At 44.9% G+C, this 25848-nt stretch overlaps 1 protein-coding gene across 1 annotated transcript in view; it reads left to right on the forward strand.

Annotated features, from left to right (window-relative positions):
• FBXL6 (F-box and leucine rich repeat protein 6) overlaps nucleotides 1–25848 on the forward strand; it is a 118459-nt gene that overhangs the window by 5747 nt on the left and 86864 nt on the right. Inside the window, 2 exon segments of the mRNA XM_030220699.1 lie at nucleotides 10095–10253; nucleotides 21255–21318. Of these exon segments, the coding sequence (XP_030076559.1) occupies nucleotides 10095–10253; nucleotides 21255–21318 (223 nt within the window).

A 25848-nucleotide genomic window follows, 5' to 3' on the forward strand; every position in this document is an offset into this window, starting at 1 on the left:
TGTGCACTCTTGCCCCCCCACCTCACGCCCTCGCTTGTCTTCGCACTCTTAGCCCCCACCTCATGCCCTCGCTTGTCTGCGCACTCTTATCCCCCACCTCATGCCCTCACTTGATGAAAGAAAGTCAAGAGTGTTTAATGGGAGAACAGAGTAAAGGATACAAATTATCCCCGTTAACTTCAAAGCAGCCTGTAGATGCAAGGAAAAAAGGCAATTTGAAGTGTCTATATGCAAAGGCTAGAAGCCTCAAAAAATAAGATAGGAGAATTGGAATATATAGCACTAAATAAAGAGGTAGATATAATAGGCATTTCATACACCTGGTGGAAGGAGGGCAATCAATGAGACACTATGTTAGCAGGGTACAATTTGTGTGTGGGGGGGGGGGGAGGGGTTGTGCTATATTTTAAAGAGAGAATTGAGTCAAACAAAATAAATATTCTACATGAAACAGTATGGAATCCTTGTGGATAGAAATTTCATGTGTGAAGGGAAAGAGTATACTGGTATGGCTGTACTACTGTCCGCCAGGACAGAACAAACAGATGAGCAAATGTTTAAGAAATTAGGAAAGCTGAGAGCGGTGACGTCATGTCCAGCAGTGGAGGTATGATCGAGTAGCTCTGCTTGCCCCGCGGGAAAAATGTTGCCTGTAGCCAGCCAAACGAGCAACATCCCCGGTTAAATTAGGCTATCTGATTGCGAATGATTTATTGATCTGCTATATGGCCGGGAAAGTACTAATTCCATCATGCAAATCATTAAAAGAGTTTGCTTATCTACCACGAGCTCCTGCAAACAAGATGGCGGTGGTTGCAGGCCAATAATCACTGCTGTGGACGGGGTGGACGAGCTAACACAGGAGGGAGTAATGGAGGATGGCGAATTTAATATCTGTGATTTTCGTGCCCTGTTGGAAGAGATTTGAACCGATATTAAAGGGGTATGTGAGGATCTCTCGGCGCTGGCAACGGACCTTCGAGGTGAAATCTTGGAACTGGGCCACCGCCTGGAGGATGTGGACAATAGGGTGGAGGATCAACAAGAAGCTATGACTACTCTCGAAACATCTATGGCAGAACAACAGGCCCTCTGTGTGTTCCTATTAGATAAAGTGGAAGACCTGGAAAACCGCGGTCATAGAATGAATATCCGTATCAGAGGAATACTAGAGCAGGTGGACTATGTAAACTGTGAGCTAGTGACCCAGCAAATAGCAAGCATGCTGTTATCGACAGAGGACCAGGAGGTAACCCCGGAATCAATTAAAATTGAGCGGGCGCATAGAGTGGCTACCCGCCTGAGAGCAAATATTCCCAGAGACATAGCCTGCTTTTCGGAATATAAAACTAAAGAGATGTTCTTGATAAAGGTGCGCAAATCCGCTCCCCTGCAGTGGGACACATTTCCAATAGAAATATATAAAGACTTGGCCCCCACAACTCTAAAATGTTGGTCAGAACTGCGGGGGTTTACTAGATACCGCCGAGAAAAGGGAGTTAAATATCGGCAGCACCCGTTTGCATTGGCCTACTATATGGAGGGGAAACTGCAGCAGATTCATAACTTGGAGGCAGCTCCTTGGTGGGCCTGCGATCTTCCTATCTCTGGATGCAGAGAAGGCCTTCGATAGAGTCCTCTGGACAAATCTTTTCACACTTATGGAGAAGCTGGGATTCATGGGGCACTTTATGCAGTGGGTTCAAGCACTATACAGGCAGCCATTGGCTCAATTAAAAATTAATAACACCAATATCTCACCCTTTGAATTGTTCCGAGGTACACGGCAAGGCTATGCACTTTCACCGCTTTTATTTGCGCTTTCCATGGAGCCCTTAGCCATACTCATTCGGGAATCCCCTCTAGTGCAGGGAATACGTGTAGGGCAACAAGAAACTAGGATTATGTTGTTTGCTGATGATGTACTCCTTACCCTATCTAAACCATCACCTGCAGTTATGGATATCTTAGCATCGTGTAGTGAAATAGCAGGCTTGAAAAATTAATATACAGAAATCGGAGCTAATGCCTGTTCAGCTATCATCAGAGTTGCAATTATCATTGAAAACTATCTTCCCATTTAAATGGATCCCCACCAGTACATTAGGTATCTGGGGGTTAATCTGACGTCAAATGTTAGTGATATATTTCGAGAAAACTTTCCCCTAAACTGAAGGAGCTATTCTCGGAGTTGGAGAGGAGGGGAGGCCTTCGGCTATCCTGGGTGGGTAGGATAGCAGCGGTGAAGATGACATTGTTGCCTAAGTTGTATTTATTCATGGCCCTGCCAATCCATGAAGTGTCACATAATAGAAAAGTCTTTGCATTCATCTGGCGCAAGAGACCCCCCAAGAGTAAACAGGAATATCCTTTACCAATCTAGACAGGATGGTGGTATGGGGGTTCCAAACTTCATATTGTATTATAGGGCAGCCCTATTTCAAACATTGGCTATATGGCAGAAGGAGCTCTTTAGACTATGGACATACATTAACCAACATATGTTGGGAGATACTCCCCTTTGGGCGGTCCCCTGGCTTCCGTTACCACTGTTGCGGGGGCTGCTCCCCAGATTAGGAGGACAGATGGGAGTGGTGTTGGGGGCATGGCCAAAATGAAGAGCAAATATGTTTCCTGATCGGAGGTATCATTTATCAACCCCTATCATGTATGCCTTGAGCTTTCCCCCAGGTAAAATGGACTATACATACCAAAGGTGGGCAGCATCATCCCTTCGGGAATTGGGGCAGATCTGGGAAGAGGGGGAATGTATTGTATTGTGTTTGAAGCATTGAAAGAGGAATATGGGCTAATGGACAGAGAGAGTTTCCAGTACATAAAAATTAAACATTTTATTCACCGTAAAACTAAAGCTGATTTAATGCTACCAGAAACTGAGCTGGAATGTGCAATACGTTCAGGCACTGGCAGAGAGGGGATCTCTAGGATATATCTTGCTCTGATACACAGATCCTAGCCTTTGCTTACTTGTCAAAATATATGGGAATCGATGTTATCTTCTAATTACGACCATACAAAATAGTCAAAGACATTTAAATATTTACTGAGACTCTCGGTGGTAACCCCCTTAGTGGAAAATGGTTATAAGATGTTATACCAGTGGTACTTAACCTGGGGTTATCTCGCATATTCAAGATGGGGTCGGCAGCATGCTGGCACCAGTGTGGGGAAACCGGTACCTTCTGGCATATCTGGTGGGCATGCCCTGTCATTCAGGGGTTTTGGACAGATCTTCACTCAACTGTTGAAAGGCTTCCCGGGGCTGCCAAACGCAGAGCCTGCTGCCTGCCTCCTGAATGTACAACAACCGGGAATTAAGGAAGATCTTCATTATCTCATCTCCCATATCTACACAGCAGCTCGGATAGTGATCGCGAAGTACTGGAAGCAAGCCACAGTGCCATCAGTTAAACAAGTTTTCATCAAGGTGGACTATTGTTGTCTTATGGCTAAGCTCACTGCCAAAAAACGGGGACAAATTATACAATTTTCTAAAATATGGATTCCCTATATAAAATGGCGGGGCATATCAGGCTGAATGTGTAGCGCTGGCACAGAGACGGGTTCTTTTCTTTGAGAGTCACCATATCTGAATTTAATGTTAGGCTTGGTTAATTTTGTGAGGGGAGGGCGGGGGGTGGGAATACAATGGGGGGGGGAGGACATATGGTATGGTAATATTGGTCCACAGAACTATCCACGGCCAAGTCCCAGGATACATGCCAAACCTCATTGACCTACCAATCAGAAACATAACCAATTCATCTCGAAAATACCTAAACCTCCACTACCCAAGCTGCAAAGGACTCAAATACAAAGCAACCTACGCATCCAGCTTCTCCTATATAAGCACACAACTATGGAACGCATTGTCAAAAGCTGTGAAAACAACCTACGACCACCTAAACTTCAGGAAATCACTAAAAACCTACCTATTCAAACAGGCATACCCCATCAACCCAACATAGATACCTACACTCTGCAACACAGCAAAACCAAAGATCGAAATGGACACTATATAACCTTTCTTCTCCTCAACCCCCATTGTACCTGACACACATATACCTTATTCGACCACAATGTCACCTTGTATTTGTTTCTCTTCCGGACTTGGCGAATGCCTTATTCGACCACAATGTCACATTGTATTTGTTTCTCTATTGGACTTGGCGAATGCCTTTATGGTACTATGTAAGCCACATTGAGCCTGCAAATAGGTGGGAAAATGTGGGATATAAATGCAACAAATAAATAAATTGCAATAGATATGAAAGTTGTTATCTCTGTATACCTGTTCATAAAGATTGATAATAAAAGAGAATTATAAAAAAAAAAAATTAGGAAAGCTGGCAAATTGGGCAACATTATAATAATGGGTGATTTCAATTATCCCAATATTCAGTGGATAAATTACATCAGGGAGCGTTGGGGATGTAAAATTCTTGGATGTAATAAATGACTGCTGCTTGGAGCAACTGGTCCACAAATCAACAAGAGGGGGAGCTATTATAGATCTAGTTCTTGATGGAATGCAGGGAATGGTACGAGAGGTAACTGTGTTGGATCCCCTGGGAAACAGTGATCATAACATGATCAAATTTGAGCTGCTATCTGGAAGTGAAGTCACTAAAGAAATCTACAGTAGCAGCATTTAATTGACTATGACAAAATGAGGAAAATGGTTAAAAATAAGCTGAAAGGGTCAGCCGCAAAGGTTAGAAATGTAAATGAGGCATGGAATTTGTTTAAAAATACCATCTTTGAAGCCCAGATCAGATGTATTCCACATATTAAAGGTGGAAAGAAGAGCAAACGACAGCCAGCATGGTTAAATGGTGAAGTGAAAGAGGCTATTAGAGCTAAAAGAGCATCCTTCAAAGAATGGAAAAATTATCAGAATGAAGAAAATAAGAAGCAACATAAGCAGTGTCAAGCTGGATGCAAAGCATTGCTAAAGAAGGCTAAAAGAGTATATAAAGAAAAACCACGGAGACAAAAACACCTTTTTTAGGTACATCAGAAGCAGAAAGCCTGTGAATGGAATCTGTGGGACTGTTAGATCATGAAGGAGCAAAAGGGTCACTCAGGGAGGACAAGGCCATAGCAGAGAGATTGAATGAATTCTTCCTTTGGTATTTACGGAAGAAGATGTAAGAGATCTACCTGTACCGGAAATGGTTTTCAACGGTGATGATTCGGAGGAACTGAAAGAAATCTTTGTGAACCTGAAAGGCATACTGAGCCAAATCAACAAGTTATACTGTGATAAATCAACTGGACCGGATGGCAAATACCACAGGATAATGAACTCAAAAATGAAATTGCTGATCTGTTGTTAGTGATCTGAAACCATAAGTACATAAGTATTGCCACACTGGGACAGACCAAAGGTCCATCAAGCCCATTTTCCTGTATCCAACAGTGGCCAATCCAAGTCACAAATACCTGGCAAGATCCTGAAAAAGTTCAATACATTTTATGCTGCTTATCCCAGACATAAGCAGTGGATTTTCCCCAAGTCAATTTAGTAATGGTCTGTGGACTTTTCCTTTAGGAAGCCGTCCAGACCTCTTTTAAACCTTCTACCTTTACAACATTCTCTGGCAACGAATTCCAGAGTTTAATTATACGTTGAGTGAAGAAATATTTTCTCTGATTCGTATTAAATTTGCTGCTTTTAGCTTCATTGCCTGACCCCTAGTCCTAGTATGTTTGGAAAGAGTAAACAAACGATTCACATCTACCCGTTCCACTCCACTCATTATTTTATAGACCTCTATCATACCTCCCCTCAGCCATCTTTTCTCCAAGCTGAAGAGCCCTAGATGCTTCAGCCTTACCTCATAGGAAAGTCGTCCCATCCCCTTTATCATTTTCATCGCTCTTCTCTGTACCTTTTCCAATTCCACTATATCTTTTAAGAGATATGGCGACCAGAATTGAACACAATATTTGAGGTGATGTCTCTCCATGGACCGATACAACGGCATTATAACGTCCTCACTTTTGTTTTCTATTCCTTTCCTAATAATACCTAACGTTCTATTTGCTTTCTTAGCCACCACACACTGAGCAGAGGATTTCAACGTATCATCAACGCTGCCGCCGAGATCCCTTTCTTGGTTCGTGACTCCTAATGTGGAACCTTGCATTATGTAGCTATAGTTCGGTTTCCTCTTTCCCATATGAATCACTTGCACTTGCTCAGATTGAAAGTCATCTGCCATTTAGACGTTAAAATCGTCCTTAGTATCTGAAGATTGGAGGGTGGCCAATGTAACGCTGATTTTTAAAAAGTGTTTCAGGGGTGATCTGGGAAATTACAGACTGGTAAGCCTGACTTCAGTGCCGAGGAAAATAGTGGAGACTATTTATAAAGAAGAAAATTACGGAACATACAAACATGGTTCAATGGGACAGAGTCGGCATGGGTTCAGCCAAGTGAAGTCTTGCCTCACTAATTTGGTTAATTTCTTTGAAAGTGTAAATATGTGGATAAAGGTTAGCCTGTTGATGTAGTGTGTCTAGATTTTCAGAAAGCATCTGAAAGATTTCCTCATGAGACACTCCTGAGAAAATTAAAAAGTCATGGGGTAGGAGGCAATGTCTTTTTATGGATTAGGAATTGGTAATTGGACAGAAAACAAAGGGTAGAGTTAAATGGCCATTTTTCTTAATGGAGGAGGGTGAATAGTGGAGTGCCGCAGGGATCTGTACTGGGACCAGTGCTATTTAACATATGTATAAATGATCTGGAAAACGGAACGACAAGTAAGGTGATTAAATTTGCAGATGACACAAAACTATTCAAGGTTGTCAAACCATGCGGATTTTGAAAAATTGCAGGAAGGAAACTGGAACACTGGGCATCCAACTGTTAGAAGAAATTTAATGTGGACAAATGCAAAGTGATGCACGTTGGAAAGAATAATACAAATCATAGTTACCTGATTCTAGGGTCCACTTTATTTATTTATTACATTTGTACCCCACTCTTTCCCACATACAGCAGGTCCAATGCAGCTTACATAGTAAAAGAAAGCATCTTGCATGGTAAAGAATACAGTAAACACAAGGAAATGTAGGAACAGTATTATAAATTGTGATGATCACAACTACTTACATTATGAAAGGCATTACAAAGGACATGTGAAAAGAATGTAATGAACTAGAATAGGGAAGGTAGACAAGGATATGATAGGTGAAAGGGAAGGAGAATGGGAGGGAAATGGTAAAGGATGGAGGGAAGAAGATGAGGGATTGAGTATAACATTGGGGTCAGAGTAAGCGTCGACGACTTAGCAGGAGTATTGTAGGTGATCTGGTGGAATTAAGCTGGTCCATTAGGGTAAACTTGCTTGAAAAAATGGGACTTTAACATTTTCCTGAAAGGTAAATAGTTATTAATAGCTCGGATGGGTCTTGGGACAGCTTGGCTACCCAGAAAGGAGAAACTGGATGCATAGTATGTTTTGTACTTGACACCTCTGCAGTTTGGGAGGTGTAGATTGAGGTATGTTCGCGATGACATTGTTGTATTTCTAATTGGGAGGTCAATCAGGTTGTTCGTATAACTGGCATTCAAGAAAAAGATCTAGGTTTCAATGTAGACGATACGCTGACATTTTCTTCCCAGTGTGCAGTGGTGGCAGTCAAAAAAGCAAACAGGATGCTAGGAATTATTAGAAAAGAGATGGTAAATAAGACCAAGAATATTATAATGCCTCTGCATCACTCTATGATGCGATCTCACCCTGAATACTGCATTCAGTTCTGGTCACCGTATCTCCAAAAAGATATAGTGGAATTTAGAAAAGGTCCAAAGAAGAGAAATGAAAATGATAAAGGGGATGAATTTCCTCCCATATGAGACGGCTGAGAAGAGGATATGATTGAAGTCTACAAAATCCTGAGTGGTGTAGAATGGGTTAAAGTGAATCGATTATCACTCTTTCAAAAAGTACAAAGACCATAGGACTCTTACTGAAATTACATGGAAATACTTTTAAAACAAATATGAGGAAATATTTTTTCACTGAAAGAATAGTTAGCTCTGGAACTCACTGCAGGAGGATGTGGTAACAGCTGTTAGTATATCTGGGTTTAAAAAAGGTTTTGACAAGTTCCCGGAGGAAAATCTCATAGTCTGTTATTGAGATGGACATGGGGGAAACCACTGCTTGCCCTGGGATTGGTAGCATGGAATGTTGCTACTAATTGGGTTTCTGCCAGGTATTTGTGATCTGGAATGGCCACTGTTGGAAGCAGGAAATTGTGCTACAGTAGATGGACTGTTGGTCTTACCCAATATGGCTGTTCTTATGTTCACGCTAGTCTCCTCCCCCTTCGTGCCCTCACTTGGTTGCACACTCTTGCCCCCCCTCCCCCCTTCATGCCCTCAGTTTCTCACTCCTTGTTCCCCATCCAGTCACTCATACTCTGGCCAGTAGATCCACCAAGTGCCTTTGGGTTCCTTTAAAGTGTTAGGATGGTTTACTTTGTAGCTCTGTAACTTTACCTGCTAATAGTTTTTCTAGTTCCACACCAGTTCTTTCCAAAAATAGTGGAGCATCTATCCTACTGCCATAAACACCCTTGACAACAATCAGTCTATTTCCAGACCTCTCAAGTGATTACCAGACAGAAGGGTGTTTAGTATTTCTGTTTAATATCCAAAAAGACTTTATTGAGGATACTGTGTATGAAACAAATGGGCATTTGTTTCATACACGGTATCCTCAAAGTCTTTTTGGATATTATACTGATCTGCTGGTTTGTTTTCCACGTTGGATTTTGCAGATCGTTTGCCTTGTTGCTTTCTAGTATTTCTGTTTATTCTTGCCCTCCTCTTAGTCTTGGAGGTGTGAGTCTGTGCTGTGACTTTGGGATGTGTTACTGGCATCCAAGGTGTGATATTCTGCTATCTGACCACTGCGTATGTTACTTGGGTATTAGGTGTGAGACTGCCATAGTCTGATCACTGTGTACATTTCCTGGTATTTCGGGTGTAATTCTGTAGTGACTGACTGACTTCTATGTGTGTACTGCGGAGTGTTTTGGGTGTTACTCTGTAGTGACTGACTGCTGTGCATATACTGCAGGGTGTTTCAGGTGTTACTCTGTAGTCACTGACTGCTGTGTATGTACTGCGGGGTGTTTCGGGTGTTACTCTGTAGTGACTGACTGCTGTGTATGTACAGCTGGGTGTGAGACTGCCATAGTCTGATCACTGTGTACATTTCTTGGTATTACAGGTGTTACTCTGTAGTGACTGCCTGCTGTGTATGTACTGTGTGGTGTTTCAGGTGTTAGTGACTGCCTGCTGTGTATGTACTGTGTGGTGTTTCAGGTGTTAGTGACTGCCTGCTGTGTATGTACTGTGTGGTGTTTCAGGTGTTAGTGACTGACCTAGTGCTAAGTGTGTACTGTAGGGTGTTTTGTGTATTACTCTATAGTGACTGCTGTGTATGTACTGTGGGGTGTGACTGCTGTGTGTGTACGGTGGGATGTTTCTGGTATTACTCTAGTGACTGACTGCTGTATGTTTACTGTGGGGTGTTTCAGGTGTTACTCTGTAGTGTGACTGTGGGGTGTTTCGGGTGTTACTCTGTAGTGACTGCTGTGTGTGTACTGCGGGGTGTTTCGGGTGTTACTCTGTAGTGACTGCTGTGTGTGTACTGCGGGGTGTTACGGGTGTAACTGTAGTGACTGCTGTGTGTGTACTGCGGTGTGTTTCGGGTGTAACTGTAGTGACTGCTGTGTGTGTACTGCGGGGTGTTTCGGGTGTTACTCTGTAGTAACTGACTGCTGTGTGTGTACTGCAGGGTGTTTCAGGTGTTACTCTGTAGTAACTGACTGCTGTGGGGTGTTTCAGATGTTACTCTGTAGTGTGACTGCTGTGTCTACTGCAGGGTGTTTCAGGTGTTACTCTTGTGTGACTGCTGTGTCTGTACTGCAGGGTGTTTCAGGTGTTAGACACTAAACTAGACTTTGTAGTGATTGACCTCTCTGTGTACATTGCCTGGTATCGCAGGTGTTAGACTCTGCAGTGACTTTCATTCTGTGTACTGCAGGGCGTCTCAGGTGTGCCGGATGTGGCACATTGCTGCGGTTGACCCGTTGCTGTGGCAGGATGCGTCTCTCGGCTTTTGTTGGCTGGAACCTGGGAGAAAGCAGCTGCCACAGGTTGAGAAGAAAGTCCGCAGCACAGCACAGTGGCTCATTGAGAATCGGTGAGAACTAGATTTTCACATCCTGTTAACATTTTTCTGTTGCTTTCTAGACAGTCTTGTGAAATGTAAGTGTTCTCGGTTTATGCCCTCCTGGCTGCAGGTGAATGTGCGGGAGTGCCATGTAATGCCTTCATTCTGCTTCTTACACTCACCAGGGGTTAAACCTTGGCTAATTCAGCGTCCAGGTCTCAGCTGCACCTATCCTGCAACCTCCCAGTGCTGCTTCTGCAGATACCTGCCCACAATATGTCCTGTGAATTTTTTTCGGCACCTGACGATGCCACATAAGCCAGTTACTCAGTGCTGAGAAATGTATGTGCAGGTCACTCCACAAAAATACTGGGAACATTCATCAGATTTCAAACTGTGTTAAAAAAAAAAAATACAAAGTGCATTAACAAGGACATACAGTGAATGCAAAAAGATTTAAAAACTGCATAAGCAAGCAGAATTAAAAAGGTGGGTTTTTACAGTTAACAGTAATGTGTTTTACCCTGCCATTTTCAACACAGGATTGGTGTTAGTCTTCACAGGTTTTCTACTGTTCTCAGGTGCTGAGCGCTCATGGCTGTAAGCACGGCTCATTGTCAGTGGCTTGGGGCAGTAGTAGATGAACACTTTCAGTTCCTGTGAGTGTATAATGAAGTTGATCCTGGACTGAACATCTACTGCATATACTAGATAAGGAAAAGTTCTGGGGTTTTCCCCAAGGAGAAAAAAACAGCTTAGAGTAAAGAAGCCCGTTTAACATAAATAAGAGCCCTGTTTGTCATGGGGCGGATGGCAGACCTGGAGCTCAGTTTGTCAGAGATATGGGGGAAGGGGGAGCACTCTGGGCTTCTCTTCTGGTTTTGGCTTAGCATGTGGAGGGCCAGAGATTTTGGTTCATTTTCTAGCTGTAGCTGAAGGGGAGCAGGCAGGGTTATTTTGCAACAGTTGAGAAAAGGGGTCCCTGGTAGTGGAGGTGATGAGTTGAAAAGGAACTGCCATAGCTGCTAGTGCTGTGGGTCGTTTAAACCTGATGGGGAGCATGGGTTAGGGAGGGGTTCAAACTAAATTGAGGAGTGAGACTGCTATGCGGGGGGGGGGGGGGGGGGGGGGGGGGGGGGGGGGGGGTGGAGCCTGGGCAGAGAGAAGCTAGGGAATGTTGGACAGGGCAGGGAGGAGCCAGACCTTTATGATGGGAAACAATATTTATTATCTGAATTTCGTTTAGTTGGTCTAACTGAATTAGGAGTTGACCAAATGGATGTACAAGTCTTGAAGTATTTCTTCCTTGTCATCAACAGCAGATGAATCCATTAACTGATGGGTTATATCTGTCTACCAGCAGGTGGAGATAGAGAACACTGAAAAACCACAGTGACCTTGGACGGCTAGCCCCTTCTGCCTTCAATATATCTCTATCTCCCAGCAGGTGTGGACGTCGCTTGATGAGCTCCTGGATTTCTGTCTGGGGTGGCTCCTGTGCTTTGCCAGTAGAGCGGGGGTGTTGTGGCTGATGGTGCCCACTTTGAAGGCATACTTGGTTTTGTTCCCTGTCCCTGCCTTACCCCATCCCCCCTCCTCCCGGAGGCCCTCTGTTGCTGCCTGCCTCCAACTTTCCTCACAGTGTTGAAAAAAAAAAAAAAAAGGCGCGCTTTTTCAGCGTTGCTGATTCTGAGGCTTTCTCCAGAGATTCTGGTTCTGTGCAGCTTGACCAGAGCTCGTTGACTCGGTCTTTTGAGGTGAGAGTGGTGCCCAGCTCCTCCGGGGAGGTTCCCGCGGACAGCGCTCTGTGCGGGGTAAGTTTTGGTGCGAAGCCGCCATTTTATTTCTATATCTCCGTCCGGTTGGACAATGGCTGCTGAAAACGTTAAGCGCTGCTCCCGCTGTGGTAAACGCAGGTCAGCAGCGGGGCTTTGCAGTACGTGCTCCTTAGACGCTCGTGCTAGTACGGGCATGGCGAGCGGTGATTCTTCCCGCTCGATGGAGCTGGCAGCGGGCGCCATTTTGGAAGCGCCGCATGACCCTCACGGTTGCGGAGGAGTCTGAGTGCAGGGGGACGCCTCGTTCCGAGGCTGCTAGAGGAGCTCTTTTCTCCGCTTCTCCTAATTAAGGGGCGGAGGGCCAGGGTGAGTTTTTCTCTCCTGAATTTGTGCTGCTAATGCATAAGGCCTTTATGTTAAAAAGGACTCTGCCGGAGGTATCTGACACTACGTTGCGGACTGGATTCCCTCCAGGTTTTGATAGTCCAGTTTTGGCTGCTGAGTTTCCTTCTTCTCCCCCAGTGTTGGGCTGGCGCTAAACGTAGTAAATTCCCTGTCTGAGAGTGGCGTCTCTCCCTTTTCCCCCCTCTGGTCAGGCTGTGGGGCGTCTGAGGAGTCTGGTAGGCCCTCATGGACAGATGATCCAGATGAGGGTCCCTGTTTGCCACAGGATTTGGATGATCCTAAAGCGGTATGAATTTTCCACCGCGACGAGCTGCCAGCACTCATTTCTGACGCCTTGCAGGTCCTTTCTATTGAAGATCCGGCGGAGGGTCATGCCTCCTCTGTTAATCCTAGGATGGCTAGTACTAAGAAGCCTTCTCGGGCTTTTCCTGTGCATAACTCCATCCAAGAGCTTATTTCTGCTCAGTTCTGACCCTGATGGGCCTTTGAAAGTTGCCAGGGCTATGGGTCAGCTTTACCCTCTGAGTGAGGATCACTTGGCCCCTTTGGGGATGCCTAAAGTGTATGCGTTGGTCACGGCCGTGACTAAAAAGACCACTTTCCCGGTGGAGGGAGGAGTCGCTTTGAAAGATATGCAGGACCGGCGGCTAGAAGCCGTGTTGAAGCGGTCCTTTGAAATCTCAGGCCTTTCCTTAAGGGCGGTGATTTGCAGTTCTTATGCAGCCCATGCCTGCCTTTCCTGGTTACAGCAGGCAGGTAATTTGCCCGAGGATGGTGCGGGTTCCCTCTCTGAGGTTGGCCTGCGTATGGAGTCTGTCTTGTCTTTTTTGGCTGATGCCCTTTATGATCTGGTCAGAGCTTCGGTTAAGCAGATGTCTGTGGTGCCTGTTGCCTGCCGCCTTCTTTGGCTGAGGCATTGGGTGGCTGACATGGCCTCTAGCAGAGGCTGGTAAGGTTACCCTTTCGGGGCTTTCTGTTATTTGGCGAGGAATTGGAGAAGATTGTTAAGACCTGGGGGACTCTAAGTCCCAGCGGTTGCCTGAGGATAGGCCGCGGCCTTCTTCCAAAAGCTCTGTTTTTCCCTCCTCTTCCAGGCCATGTTTCCGTGAAGCTCGCAGGTATCGCCTGGGGCGCTCTGCTGGGTTTTCTCAACGTGCCCGTTTTCAGCAGAGGAACTCCTTTCGCTTGGACAAACGTTCCGCAGCGGCCGGCCAACGGCCAGGGGTTCAGGGGCGTCCTCCACAATGATGGGATGCCGGTCCACTCGTCGATTCCTGCAGTAGGGGGTTGTCTTTCCCGCTTCATCGAGGAGTGGACCAAGATTTCTTCAGATCAGTGGGTCCTGGACCTGATCAGAGAAGGCTACTGATTGGAATTCGGTGCCCCGGTGACAGACGCTTTTATGGAGTCCCGATGCAGCACTGCCGTCAAATGGGTGGCGGTAGAGGAGACCTTGCAAGTCTTGCTGCACCTTGGAGTGGTGATTCCGGTGCCTCCCGCCAAACGTGGCTGCGGTCACTACTCCATTTACTTTGTGGTCCCTCGTAAAGGCGGGTCTTTCAAGACCGATCCTCAACTTACGAAGGGTCATCAAGGCCCTAAGAGTGTGACACTTTTGCATGGAAACCCTGTGCTCTGTCATTGCGGCGGTACAGCCAGGAGAGTTTCTCACGTCTCTGGACCTCAAGGAAGTGTATTTGCACATTCCTATTTGGCCTCTGCATCAGTGGTTTCTCCGGTTTGCAGTTTTTTGGGCCAACATTACCAGTTTTGGACCTTGCCTTTCGGCCTAGCCACAGCTCCCCGTACCTTTCCAAGGTGATGGTGGTGGTAGCTACCTTTCTCAGGCGAGAGGGTATCAGAGTTCACCCGTATCTCGACGACTGGCTCATCAGGGCGGATTCGGCAGATGAGAGCTGACTCGCCACGACCAGAGTTATAACGGTCCTTCAGACTCTGGCTGGGTGATCAATTTTCCCAAAAGTCACCTGACCCCCTCACAGTTTCTCGAGTATTTATTGTTCAGCTCCTGGGGATGATGACGGCCACCATGGAGGTGGTTCCCTGGGCGAGAGCTACATGATGCCACTGCAGATTGCTCTGCTTCAGCAATGGTCTCTGATCTCCCAGGAATACCAACGCAGAGTAACGTGGCTCCCTGCGGCCCGGCACAGTATTTATTTGTAGCATTTGTATCCCTCATTTTCCCCCCTATTTGCAGGCTCAATGTGGCTTACATTGTTCCGTAATGGTGATCAGCAATTCCGGAAAAATAGAAATCATAGTTAAGGTGGAGGAGACAGAGTGGGTTAGGTATTCAGGTAAAGAAGTTCATTTTCATAATAAGAATGGATTTGTGGCTCTCAACAGGATTCTGCGACGGGGAATGCAACTCGCGCTTTCTCTGGTGCCTGGTGATAACGGATGCCAGCCTTTCGGGCTGGGGAGCTCATTGCTGGGGAAGTTATGCTCGGGGTCAGTAGACATCCGTGAAGCGGGATGGTCCATCATCTCTTGGAACTGAGAGCGATATTTCAGGTTCTGCTGGCTTCCACAAGATCCTGAAGGGGCTTCCTGTCCGGGTGCTGTCGGACAACACGACAAGCAGTGCCTACATCAATCGTCAGGGCGGCACTCAGTGCAGGGCCCTGGCCGCAGAGGCGCTCAGATTTTCCCCTGGGCTGAGCTCCACTTGCATCTGCTGTCTGCAGCTCACATAGCAGGTCAGATCAACGTGCAAGCTGATTTCCTCAGCAGACATCAAATCGACCCGGCGGAATGGGAACTGGCAGACGAAGTGTTTCTTCAGATATGTGCCAAATGGGGGACTCCCGGTTTGGATCTAATGGCGTCCAGTGCAAACGCCAAAGTCCTTTGCTTTTTCAGCAGAAGGAGAGATTCTCGCTTGGTGGGGTTGGATGCTCTGGCTCAACCCTGGCCCTCGGGCCTTCTATATGTGTTCCCTCCTTGGCCCTTGATAGGGCGAGTCCTTCTGCGGATTCGACTGCATCGAGTATTGGTGATTCTCATCACTCCGGATTGGCCAAGGCGTCCGTGGTACGCGGATCTCCATCGGATGCTGGTGGAGGCTCCACTTCCTTTGCCTCTGGTACCGAACCTGTTGGTTCAGGGTCCAGTGACTATGGAGGATACCTGCCGATTTGGTCTTACGGCCTGGCTCTTGAGAGGGCGCAATTGAGAGACAAGGGCTACTTTAACAAGGTCATCTCCACTCTCTTGCAGGCCCGCAAGCTTTCTACCTCCGCAGCTTATGCTAGGATCTGGTGCAAGTTTGAGGCGTGGTGTGTTTCAAATGCGATCACACCGACACGGGCTACAGTCTTGTCGGTCCTGGACTTTTTGCAGGACGGTTTACAAAAGGTCTGGCTTACAATTCCCTTCGGGTTCAGGTGGCAGCGTTGGCATGCTTCCGAGGGAAAGTCTCTGGCTTGTCCCTGGCTGCTCATACGGACATTGTCCAATTTCTCAGAGGGGCGCTTCGCCTCTGTCCTCCTGTGCGGTCGCCGTGTCCGGCCTGGAACCTGGGGCTGGTGTTGAAGGATCTTCATCGTTCGCCTTTCGAGCTGCTTAGGCGAGCTGCTGAGAAGGATGTGACTCTCAAGACAGTGTTTTTGGTGGCCATGACATCGGCTAGACGCGTATCTGAGCTCCAGGCGCTTTCCTGTCGGGATCCTTTTCTGCAGTTCTCGGAGTCTGGGGTACGGTATGTACAGTGCCTTCCTTCCTGCCTAAGGTGGTTTCAGCGTTCCACCTGAACGAGCCCATTTTTCTACCTTCCTTCTCGGAGAGGGACTTTCCGGATTCCTTTGGGCAATTGCGTCTTTTGGATGTCCGCAGGGCCCTGTTGCAGTATCTTCAGATGTCAAATGACTTCAGGACTTTGATCACCTTTTTGTATTGTTGACAGGTCCTCGACGTGGGTGTACGGCGTCTAAGGCCACTATAGCCCGTTGGCTCAGGGAAGTCATTTTTCTGCTTATCTACTTTCAGGACGGTCTCCGCCTGAAGTGTTTAAAGCGCATTCCACGAGAGCGATTTCCTCCTCGTGGGCTGAAACGGGTGTCCTTTCTCTTCAAGAGATCTGTCGTGCGGCTACTTGAGCTTCTCAGCTCTCATTTGTACGGCATTACAGACTGGATGAGGCAGCGAAGCAGGACGCGCATTTTGGAGCGAAGGTGCTTGCTTGCGGAGTTGCCTGTTCCCACCTACGTAGGGAGTTCTTTTGTACATCCCATCAGTTAATGGATTCATCTGCTGTTGATGACAAGGGAGGGAAAATTAGGTTCTTAAATTGGTAATTTTGTTTCCTTTAGTCACAGCAGATGAATCCATGATCCCTCCCTGTCCGGCTTTGTTTTTGTTGTTCAGATCCTTCATGCAGATATTGTATCGCCTTGGGAGGAGTTGAAGAGCAGTTCTCAGAGTTTCTACATTCTGTTCTATTGCAGGAGGTTGAGACGTCCCTCCTTTGTGGTTATTGCTCAGCTCTGGGGCGGTTCGTTCACTGTGAGGAAAGTTTGTTATTGTTACCTTTCTTTCTCACTCTGCTTTGGAAGTTTCATATACTGAAGGCAAGAGGGGCTAGCGTCCAAGGTCACTGTGGTTTTTCAGTGTTCTTCTATCTCCACCTGCGGTAGGCGGATTAACCATCAGTTATGGATTCATCTGCTGTGACCTAAAGGAAAGAAAATACCAAGGTAAGAGTCTAATTTTCCCATCTTTAGGGAGCCGCAATACTCTCCTTATGAAGGTCCTATAATGGACATATAATAACTCTTCCTATCTATGATTCCCTGGTGTGTCTGTACACGCGAACCTTCTTCTACCACAACATTGCTGTGTTCATCTGGAATTGTGAGCGCCCTTGCGGTGCGGTGTGAGCCACATTGAGCCTGCAAGGGGTGGGAGGATGTGGGATACAAAGCCAACAAATAAGCAACATTAGAACATTCCAATAACATGGATATAATCCAATGTCGGACACGATACCAGTGAAAACACATAGTAAGCACAGATTAGAAACATTCAAGTAAGAGATATAATAGGATGTCAGCATAATACCAATGAAACACCTACTAAGCACGCAGTTAAAACCTTCAAGTAACGTGGATAAGTTCATAAGTATTGCCATACTGGGGGCAGATCAAAGGTCCATCAAGCCAGCATCCTGTTCCAACAGTGGCCAATCCAAGTCACAAGTACCTGGCAAGATCCCATAAAAAGTACAATACGATTTATGCTGCTATCCTAGAAATAAGCAGTGGATTTTCCCAAGTCCATTTTAATAATGGTCTATGGACGTTCCTTTAGGAAGCCATTCCAACCTTTTTTTAAAATCCCGCTAAGCTAACTACTTTACTTCATTCTCTGGCAGCGAATTCCAGAGTTTACACATTGAGTGAAGAAAACGTTTCTCTGATTCGTTTTAAAGGTACCAATTTGTAGCTTCATTGCATGCCCCCTAGTCCTAGTGTTTTTGGAAAGAGTAAACAAGTGATTCACGTCTACCTGTTCCACTCTACTCATTTTATAGACCCCTATCATATCTCCCCTCGGCTGTCTTCTCTCCAAGCTGAAGAGCCCTAGTTGCTTCAGCCTTTCCTCATAGGGAAGCCGTCCCATCCCCTTTTATCATGTTCGTTGCCCTTCTCTGTACCTTTTCTAATTCCACTATATCTTTTTTTGACCAGAATTGAACACAATATTCGAAGTGCAGTCGCACCATGGAGCAATACAAAGGCATTATAACATCCTCATTTTTGTTTTCCATTCAATTCATAATTATACCTAACATTCTACTTGCTTTCTTAGCCGCCGACGCCGCCACACACTGAGCAGAGGGTTTCAACGTAACATCAACGATGACGCCTAGATCCCTTTTCCTGGTCAGTGGCTCCTAATGTGGAACCTTGCATTATGTAGCTATAATTCTGGTTCCTCTTTCCCATATGCATCACTTTGCACTTGCTCACATTATACGTCATCTGCCATTTAGATGCCCAGTCCTCGTAAGGTCCTTATTGTAATTTTTCACAATCCTCTTGCGATTTAACAACTTTGAATAACTTTGTGTCATCAGCAAATTTAATTACCACACTAGTTACTCCCATCTCTAGATCATTTATAAATATGTTAAAAAGCAGCGGTCCCAGCACAGAGCCCTGGGCAACCCCACTATCTACCCTTCTCCATTGTGAATACTGACCATTTAACCCTACTCTCTGTTTTCTATCTTTTAACCAGTAATGCCAATGAAACACTTAATAATCACAGAATATTCAAATAACATAGAATACGATGTTGGTGTAATACCAATGAAACACCTAATAAGCACACGTTAAAACATTCAAATAATGTAGACATGATGCTGATGCTTTTTCTATGCAGCTGAGGGGTCAAGTGCAGATATAGATGGTGACAAGATAGGTAGTAAATAGAGATTAGTAGATGGGTGGCTAAGCTCAAGGCAAAATCTTTGTACAGTTAACCAAGATATAAGGGACTGGTCGTAGGCAGGGTGTACAGCAAGCTAATCCAGGTATGGAATTATTGTATAGTCAGTCACCACATGTGTAGATAATGCAATATTTTTGAAATACTGTGTACAAATTTTCACATTTTTGTACCAGATTTCCCTTGGAGGCATTGTTGCAGTTTATAATACTATGGTATGAGAAATTTTACCAACTCTATTATGGAGAGGACCTGTGGTCAACTCTCAAATCGAGAGGAGAATGGAGAGGAACATGATCTCCCTTTTTCACAAAATAAACCAGTTTCTCCATTGCATCTTATGGGAGGCAGAGGTGACAGGTTAAATGGCTGACTGTTCTGCATTAGTCCAAAGAAATGGCATTGCATGGCAGCAGGAAGAGATGGCTGGATTGGCCCACAAACTATGTTTCTTCAGTTTTCTTCCTGCCTTCATTTTCCACTCCCAGCACAGCTCTGCTGCTAACTTCTGACTCATCAGCCAGCATTTCTGGTGTGTGACCTATGCCCTTGCAAAGGGCACCATGAATAAGGGCGTACTGTTTCATCGGTGTGCCCACATCCTTCCATATCATGTGGAGAGGGGGTTGGGAGGACAATGGCACTGGACAGAAGGTGGTAGGGGAAAAGCAGGGGATGTTTTGTAAGGTGGGGGGTATTGTTCTAGAGTCAGCACTACTACTAAAGGAGGGGTGTGACGAAACAGTGGGTTTCTAATCCTATGAACGGTATTATTTTACTGATATGTATTTCTCCTAATTATTTTATTGATGACATGTATTTCAGCTAATTGGCCAGCAGATGGCGAGTGTCTTTTTTGTTAAAGCTGTTCCAGAAGTGACAGTTTTTCCTGCCAAGAGCTGTTAGCTTAAAGTTGTGAGATATGTTTTAGTTTCAGATAAGGGAGTAGAAAGAGAAGGTTCTGTTTTCCTGAGACCCTGTGAACAGACTTTATAACCTGTGAGTAGCTATATCTTGTTCCTGAACTCCACAGGTAGTACTTAGGTAGTAAACAAATATTTAGTTTTATATTTGATTTATATTTGATCCATATTCAGTTATCTGTTATTGCCTATTCTTTTCCATCTGTTTTATATGGTTCACTGTTCTACTCTGACAATAAACCTGATTAGTTTATTTGGCTATACTGTCCTGGACTGATTAAGAATCCTGGTGGTTTGTGTTTTGCTCTGTGGATGCTTTCTGGGAACTGTGGGACCCCTGGGATTGTGGCCCCAGTGTCCTTAGAAACCACTGAGGAAATACCTTGTGGGTGGGAGACTCACCTAGAGGTAAGTGGGACCCAGCAGGTGGGTGGAAAGGTATGCCAGTGTAGAGCACGTGTGCAGGTGGTAGCAGACCTGAGCAGTGCTGAGACAGACCCTTTAGGTGGCCACAGAGTTAACCCCCCCAGGTGGGCTCTAGGTTTTTGTGACAAACTTGCAAACACTGACAGTGTGTTGAAAATTTGTTTACAGTGATAGTAAAGATAAACTGAACTGCATATAAAATAGAAATAAGTAAATAGTTTTATTGTAATATGTCCCATGCCCCTCTAACAATAAATTAGAAGTAACTATTGTGAAGAGTGATGAGAATTTCCACTGACTGAACCTAATAAAAAGAACATTCGGAGCCTAAGTTATGCACGATATCTCCGGGGGGCGGTGGCAGCTCGGTACCAGTGTGTTCCAAGCTGGCAGCCAAGAGAGCACTGGTCTTGAGAAGAACCACTTAATCTCTGGGCAGCAGATGCTGTTCTGTTCTTCAATTTTTATTTGTTCCTTCCCGCCTAGCCCAGAGGCAAGTGAGATCCAGTCGGTGGGGTGGAGGGTGCTAATGTAGAGGACAAGCAGCAGGTGCAGACAGACCTGAGCTGTGCTGAGGACAGACCCTCCAGGTGGCCACATGGTCAAAAGCTGCTGATAGATCATGCTGGAAGAGATAAGAGTGTAGGCTGTGGATGTTGTGGAGTAAGGAAGAGAGGCTTGAAGACTGGCATGGAGAGGAAGAATGTAGGGTGAGCTGGGGTAAAAGAGGGAAGAGAAGACTGGTGGGGTTTTCAGTGCCCCCCTTGTTCTTCTTTTGGTCATGTGAGTCCTTCTGTCTATGTACCACCTGTTTTCCACATTTAAATGTGGTCAGATCCGTTGAGTCTTTTGACCTGGTATGCTTTCTTTTTCTTTATCTGGTATGGGTAAGTGGCATTTAGGACTCGTAGCCATTTTGAAATTTTCTTTGGAACTCAGGGGTGGGGAGCATAGGGCATGTTGATGGAGTGTGAGGACAGCAGATTAAGCTGAGTCATATGTTTTTATGTTATTATTTTCCTCAGGTTTTCTCTTCTCCGAAACTTTACACTTCATCACTGGAAGAATAACGTTTCCTTCATAGTGAAGGTGAGACGGCTGCTGGGTTCGCTGAGTGTTGTGGGAAGGAGCAAAGCTCAGAACTAGTTAAGAGACGAGGGTATGAACCATTCAGGGACAGTGGTTGCGCGATGGTAAAATAAGCTTTGCTCTAAGCATATACAAGATACAATTGATAATGAAAGTGGTTTCCAGAGGATGCTTCAAAGTGGATTGGAACTTGAAGGGTTCATCTGAATGAGCAAAGCACCGGGGTCATGAGACTTGAAATGAAGAGGTGAGAAAGCTTGTATAGAGGCTCTAAGCAAAAAGAATTGAGGATTTTCTATAAAGTCAATTGGAATGGGAACAATTAATGTGTCTGATAATGGGGGAGGCTGGAATGAAGAGTCAGTGTGATAAAGATGACTTTAACTGTATTTTTAAGATAGACATGAAGAGGTTGCAGCTCAAAGTTATGGTACTGTGAAAGAATACCCTTCCTTATTCATTATAATTGCTATGTGTAATGTGCAGACAGCACTGGATACAGTACTTCCTCAGGCCTGTGCTTCATTTCACACTCAGATGTTCCCAGTTGTCCTGTCTCCACTAGCACATGACCATCAGGGGACAGTGCTTCCTCTAGCCTACCCTTTCCTTCACACCTCAGTCATTCAGTCATCCTGTCTCCACCACATGTCCTTCCTATCACATCTAAGCATTGGGCCACAGCAGTGCTTTTTGCAGTTGTCACTCTGATGAGGTACACGTACCAAACCCCAGCCTTGGCTGACCTCTAGAATCCGCTACCTACGTTCCTGTGCCCGCTCTGCCGAACACCTTTGGCTGAAATCCTGTGCCCATGCTGACTTCATACATTTCAAATTCTTGCTGACCTCCTTCCAGTCTGCTCTTTTACTTGCCAAACTGGACTATTATATCCAGTTGACAAATTCTCTTGGCTCAAACCCTCGACGTCTCTTTGCCACACTGAACTCTCTCTCCTCAAAGTGCCTTCACCTCCAGCCCCTCCTTCACTTTCCCCCAGACTCTGGCTGAGCTCTTTCATGATAAGGTTCACAAGATTAAACTTGAATTCTCAACCAGGTCACCTCCACCTCTCCTTCCCTTAGTCCATTCTCTCAACCCTCCAACCCCTGCCTCCTTTTCTTCCTTTTCTGAAATCACTGCATGGATGAGACGATGGTGTAGGGAGGAGGGTTTTAGATTTGTTAGGAACTGGGCAACATTCTGGGGAAGGGGGAGCCTATTCCGAAAGGATGGGCTCCACCTTAACCAGGGTGGGACCAGGCTGCTGGCATTGGCATTTAAAAAGGAGATAGAGCAGCTTTTAAACTAGAAATGGGGGGAAGACCAACAGTCGCTCAAAAGCGCATGGTTCGGGATAAGGTATCTTTCAAAGATATCACCAAAACAGGGAAGATAGGGTATCCTGATAGTGAGGTTGCAAAAGAGACCATAGTGGATCAGGTGTCCCTAAATAAAAATAAAAATCAGACAAAAGATTGCAAATTAGTACGTGGTGAAGGCGGTTAGCTTGGCAGAGTTTAAAAAAGGGTTGGACGGTTTCCTAAAGGACAAGTCCATAAACCACTGCTAAATGGGCTTGGGAAAAATCCACAAATCCGGGAATAACATGTATAGAATGTTTGGGAAGCTTGCCAGGTGCCTTTGGCCTGGATTGGCCGCTGTCGTGGACAGGATGCTGGGCTCGATGGACCCTTGGTCTTTTCCCAGTGTGGCATTGCTTATGTACTTATATATGTACTTAAGTACTAAGCATGATGTAAATAGGAGCAACAAACATAGTTTGAAATGTCTATATGCGAATGCCAGGAGCCTAAGAAATAAGGTGGGAGAGTTAGAATATATTGCACTAAATGAAAAATTAGATATGATAGGCATCTCTGAGACCTGGTGGAAGGAGGCTAACCAGTGGGAAACTGTCATACCGGAGTACAAATTATATCGTAGTGATAGGGTGGATCAAATTGGTGGAGGGGTAGCATATGTTAAAGATGGCCTTGAATCAAATGAAAATTCTGCAGGAAACAAAACACTTCTTGGAATCACTGTGGATTAAAATTCCATGTGTAAAGGGGAAAAGGATAGTGATAGGAGTGTACTTTCGTCCACCTGGCCAGGATGAACACACGGATGCAGAAATGTTAAAGGAAATTAGGGACGCAAACAAACTGGGCAACACAATAATAATGGGTGATTTCAATTACCCTGATATTGACTGGGTAAATGTAACATCGGAGCACGCTAGGGAGGTAAAATTCCTTGACGAAATGAAGGACTGCTTTATGGAGCAGCTGGTACAGGAGCCAACGAGAGAAGGAAAAATTCTAGACCTAGTCCTTAGTGGATCGCATGATCTGGTGCGGGAGGTAATGGTTCTGTGGCCGCTTGATAACAGTGATCATAATATGATCGGATTTGATATTAACTTTGAAGTAAGTATACATAGGAAATCAAATATGTTAGCGATTAACTTTAAAAAAGGAGACTATGATAAAATGAGAAGAACGGTGAAAAAAAAACTTAGAGGAGCAGCTGCGAGGGTCAAAAATTTACATCAGGTGTGGATGCTGTTCAAAAACACCTTCCTGGAAGCCCGCATATTAAAAAAGCAGGACGGAAGACCAAACGACAGCCGACATGGTTAAAAAGTGAGGTGAAGGAAGCTATTAGAGCTAAAAGAAAATCCTTCAGAAAATGGAAGAAGGAACCAACTGAAAATAATAAGAAACAGCATAAGGAATGTCAAGTCAAATGCAAAGTGCTGATAAGGAAGGCTAAAAGGGACTTCGAAAAAAAGATTGCGTTGGAGGCCAAAACACATAGTAAAAAGTTTTTTAGGTATATTAAAAGCAGGAAGCCGGCAAAAGAATCGGTTGGACCGCTAGATGACCGAGGAGTAAAAGGGGCGATCAGGGAAGACAAAGCTGTAGCGGAGAGATTAAATGAACTCTTTGCTTCGGTCTTCACCTAGGAAGATTTGGGTGGGATACTGGTGCCAGAAATGGTATTCGAAGCTGACGAGTTGGAGAAACTTAATGAATTCTCTGTTAACCTGGAGGATGTAATGGGGCAGTTCTACAAACTGAATAGTAGCAAATCTTCTGGACCGGATGGTATTCATCCCAGAGTACTGATAGAACTGAAAAATGAACTTGTGGAGTTATTCTTCGTAATATGTAATTTATCTTTAAAATTGAGCATGGTACCAGAAGATTGGAGGGTGGCCAATGTAACTCCGATATTTAAAAAAGATTCCAGAGGAGATCCAGGAAATTTATAGACTGGCGAGTCAGATGTCGGTGCCGGGCAAAATGGTAGAGACTATTATAAAGAACAAAATTACAGAGCATATTCAAAAGCATGGATTTAGGGAAGACAAAGCCAACATGGATTTAGGGAAGAGAAATCTTGTCTCGCCAATCTACTACATTTTGTTGAAGGGGTAAACAAACATTTGGATAAAGGTGAGCCAGTTGATATTGTGTATCTGAATTTTCAGAAGGAATTTGACAAAGTACCTCATGAAAGATTCCACAGGAAATTGGAAAGTCATGGGATAGGAGGTAGTGTTCTATTGTTGATTAAAAACTGGTTAAAAGATTAGAAAACGGAGAGTAGGGTTAAATGGTCAGTATTCTCAATGGAGAAGGGTAATTAGTGGGGATCCCCAGGGGTCTGTGCTGGGACCGCTGCTTTTTAACATATTTATAAATGACCTAGAGATGGGAGTAACTAGTGAGGTAAATTTGCTGATGACACAAAGTTAATCAAAGTTGTTAAATCGCGGGAGGATTGTGAAAAATTACAAGAGGACCTTATGAGACTGGGCGTCTAAATGGCAGATGACGTTTAATGTGAGCAAGTGCAAAGTGATGCATGTGGGAAAGAGGAACCCAAATTATAGCTACGTCATGCAAGGTTCCACGTTAGGAGTCATAGATCAAGAAAGGGATCTAGGTGTTGTCGATGATACGTTGAAACCTTCTGATCTGTGCTGCTGAGGCTAAGTAAGCAATAGAATGTTAGGTATTATTAGGAAAGGAATGGAAAACAAAAATGAGGACATTATAATGCCCTTGTATCGCACCATGGTGCGACTGCTTCTCGAATATTGTGTTCAATTTTGGTCGCCACATCTCAAAAAAGATATAGTGTAATTAGAAAAGGTGCAGAGAAGGGCAACGAAAATGATAAAGGGGATGGGACGACTTCCCTATGAAGAAAGGCAAAGCGGCTAGGGCTCTTCAGCTTGGAGAAAAGATGCCTGAGGGGAGATATGATAGAGGTCTATAAAGTAATCAGTGGGGTTGAATGGGTACACGTGAAGCGTCTGTTTTACGCTTTCCAAAAATACTAGGACTAGGGGGCATGCAATGAAGCTACAAAGTAGTAAATTTAAAACGAATTGGAGAAAATATTTCTTCACTCAATGTGTAATTAAACTCTGGAATTTGTTCCCAGAGAATGTGGTAAAGGCAGTTAGCTTAGCAGAGTTTAAAAAAGGTTTGGACAGCTTCCTAAACGAAAAAT

The sequence above is a fragment of the Microcaecilia unicolor genome, chromosome 1 (assembly GCF_901765095.1).
Source record: "Microcaecilia unicolor chromosome 1, aMicUni1.1, whole genome shotgun sequence".
NCBI classification, from domain to species: Eukaryota; Metazoa; Chordata; class Amphibia; order Gymnophiona; family Siphonopidae; genus Microcaecilia; species Microcaecilia unicolor.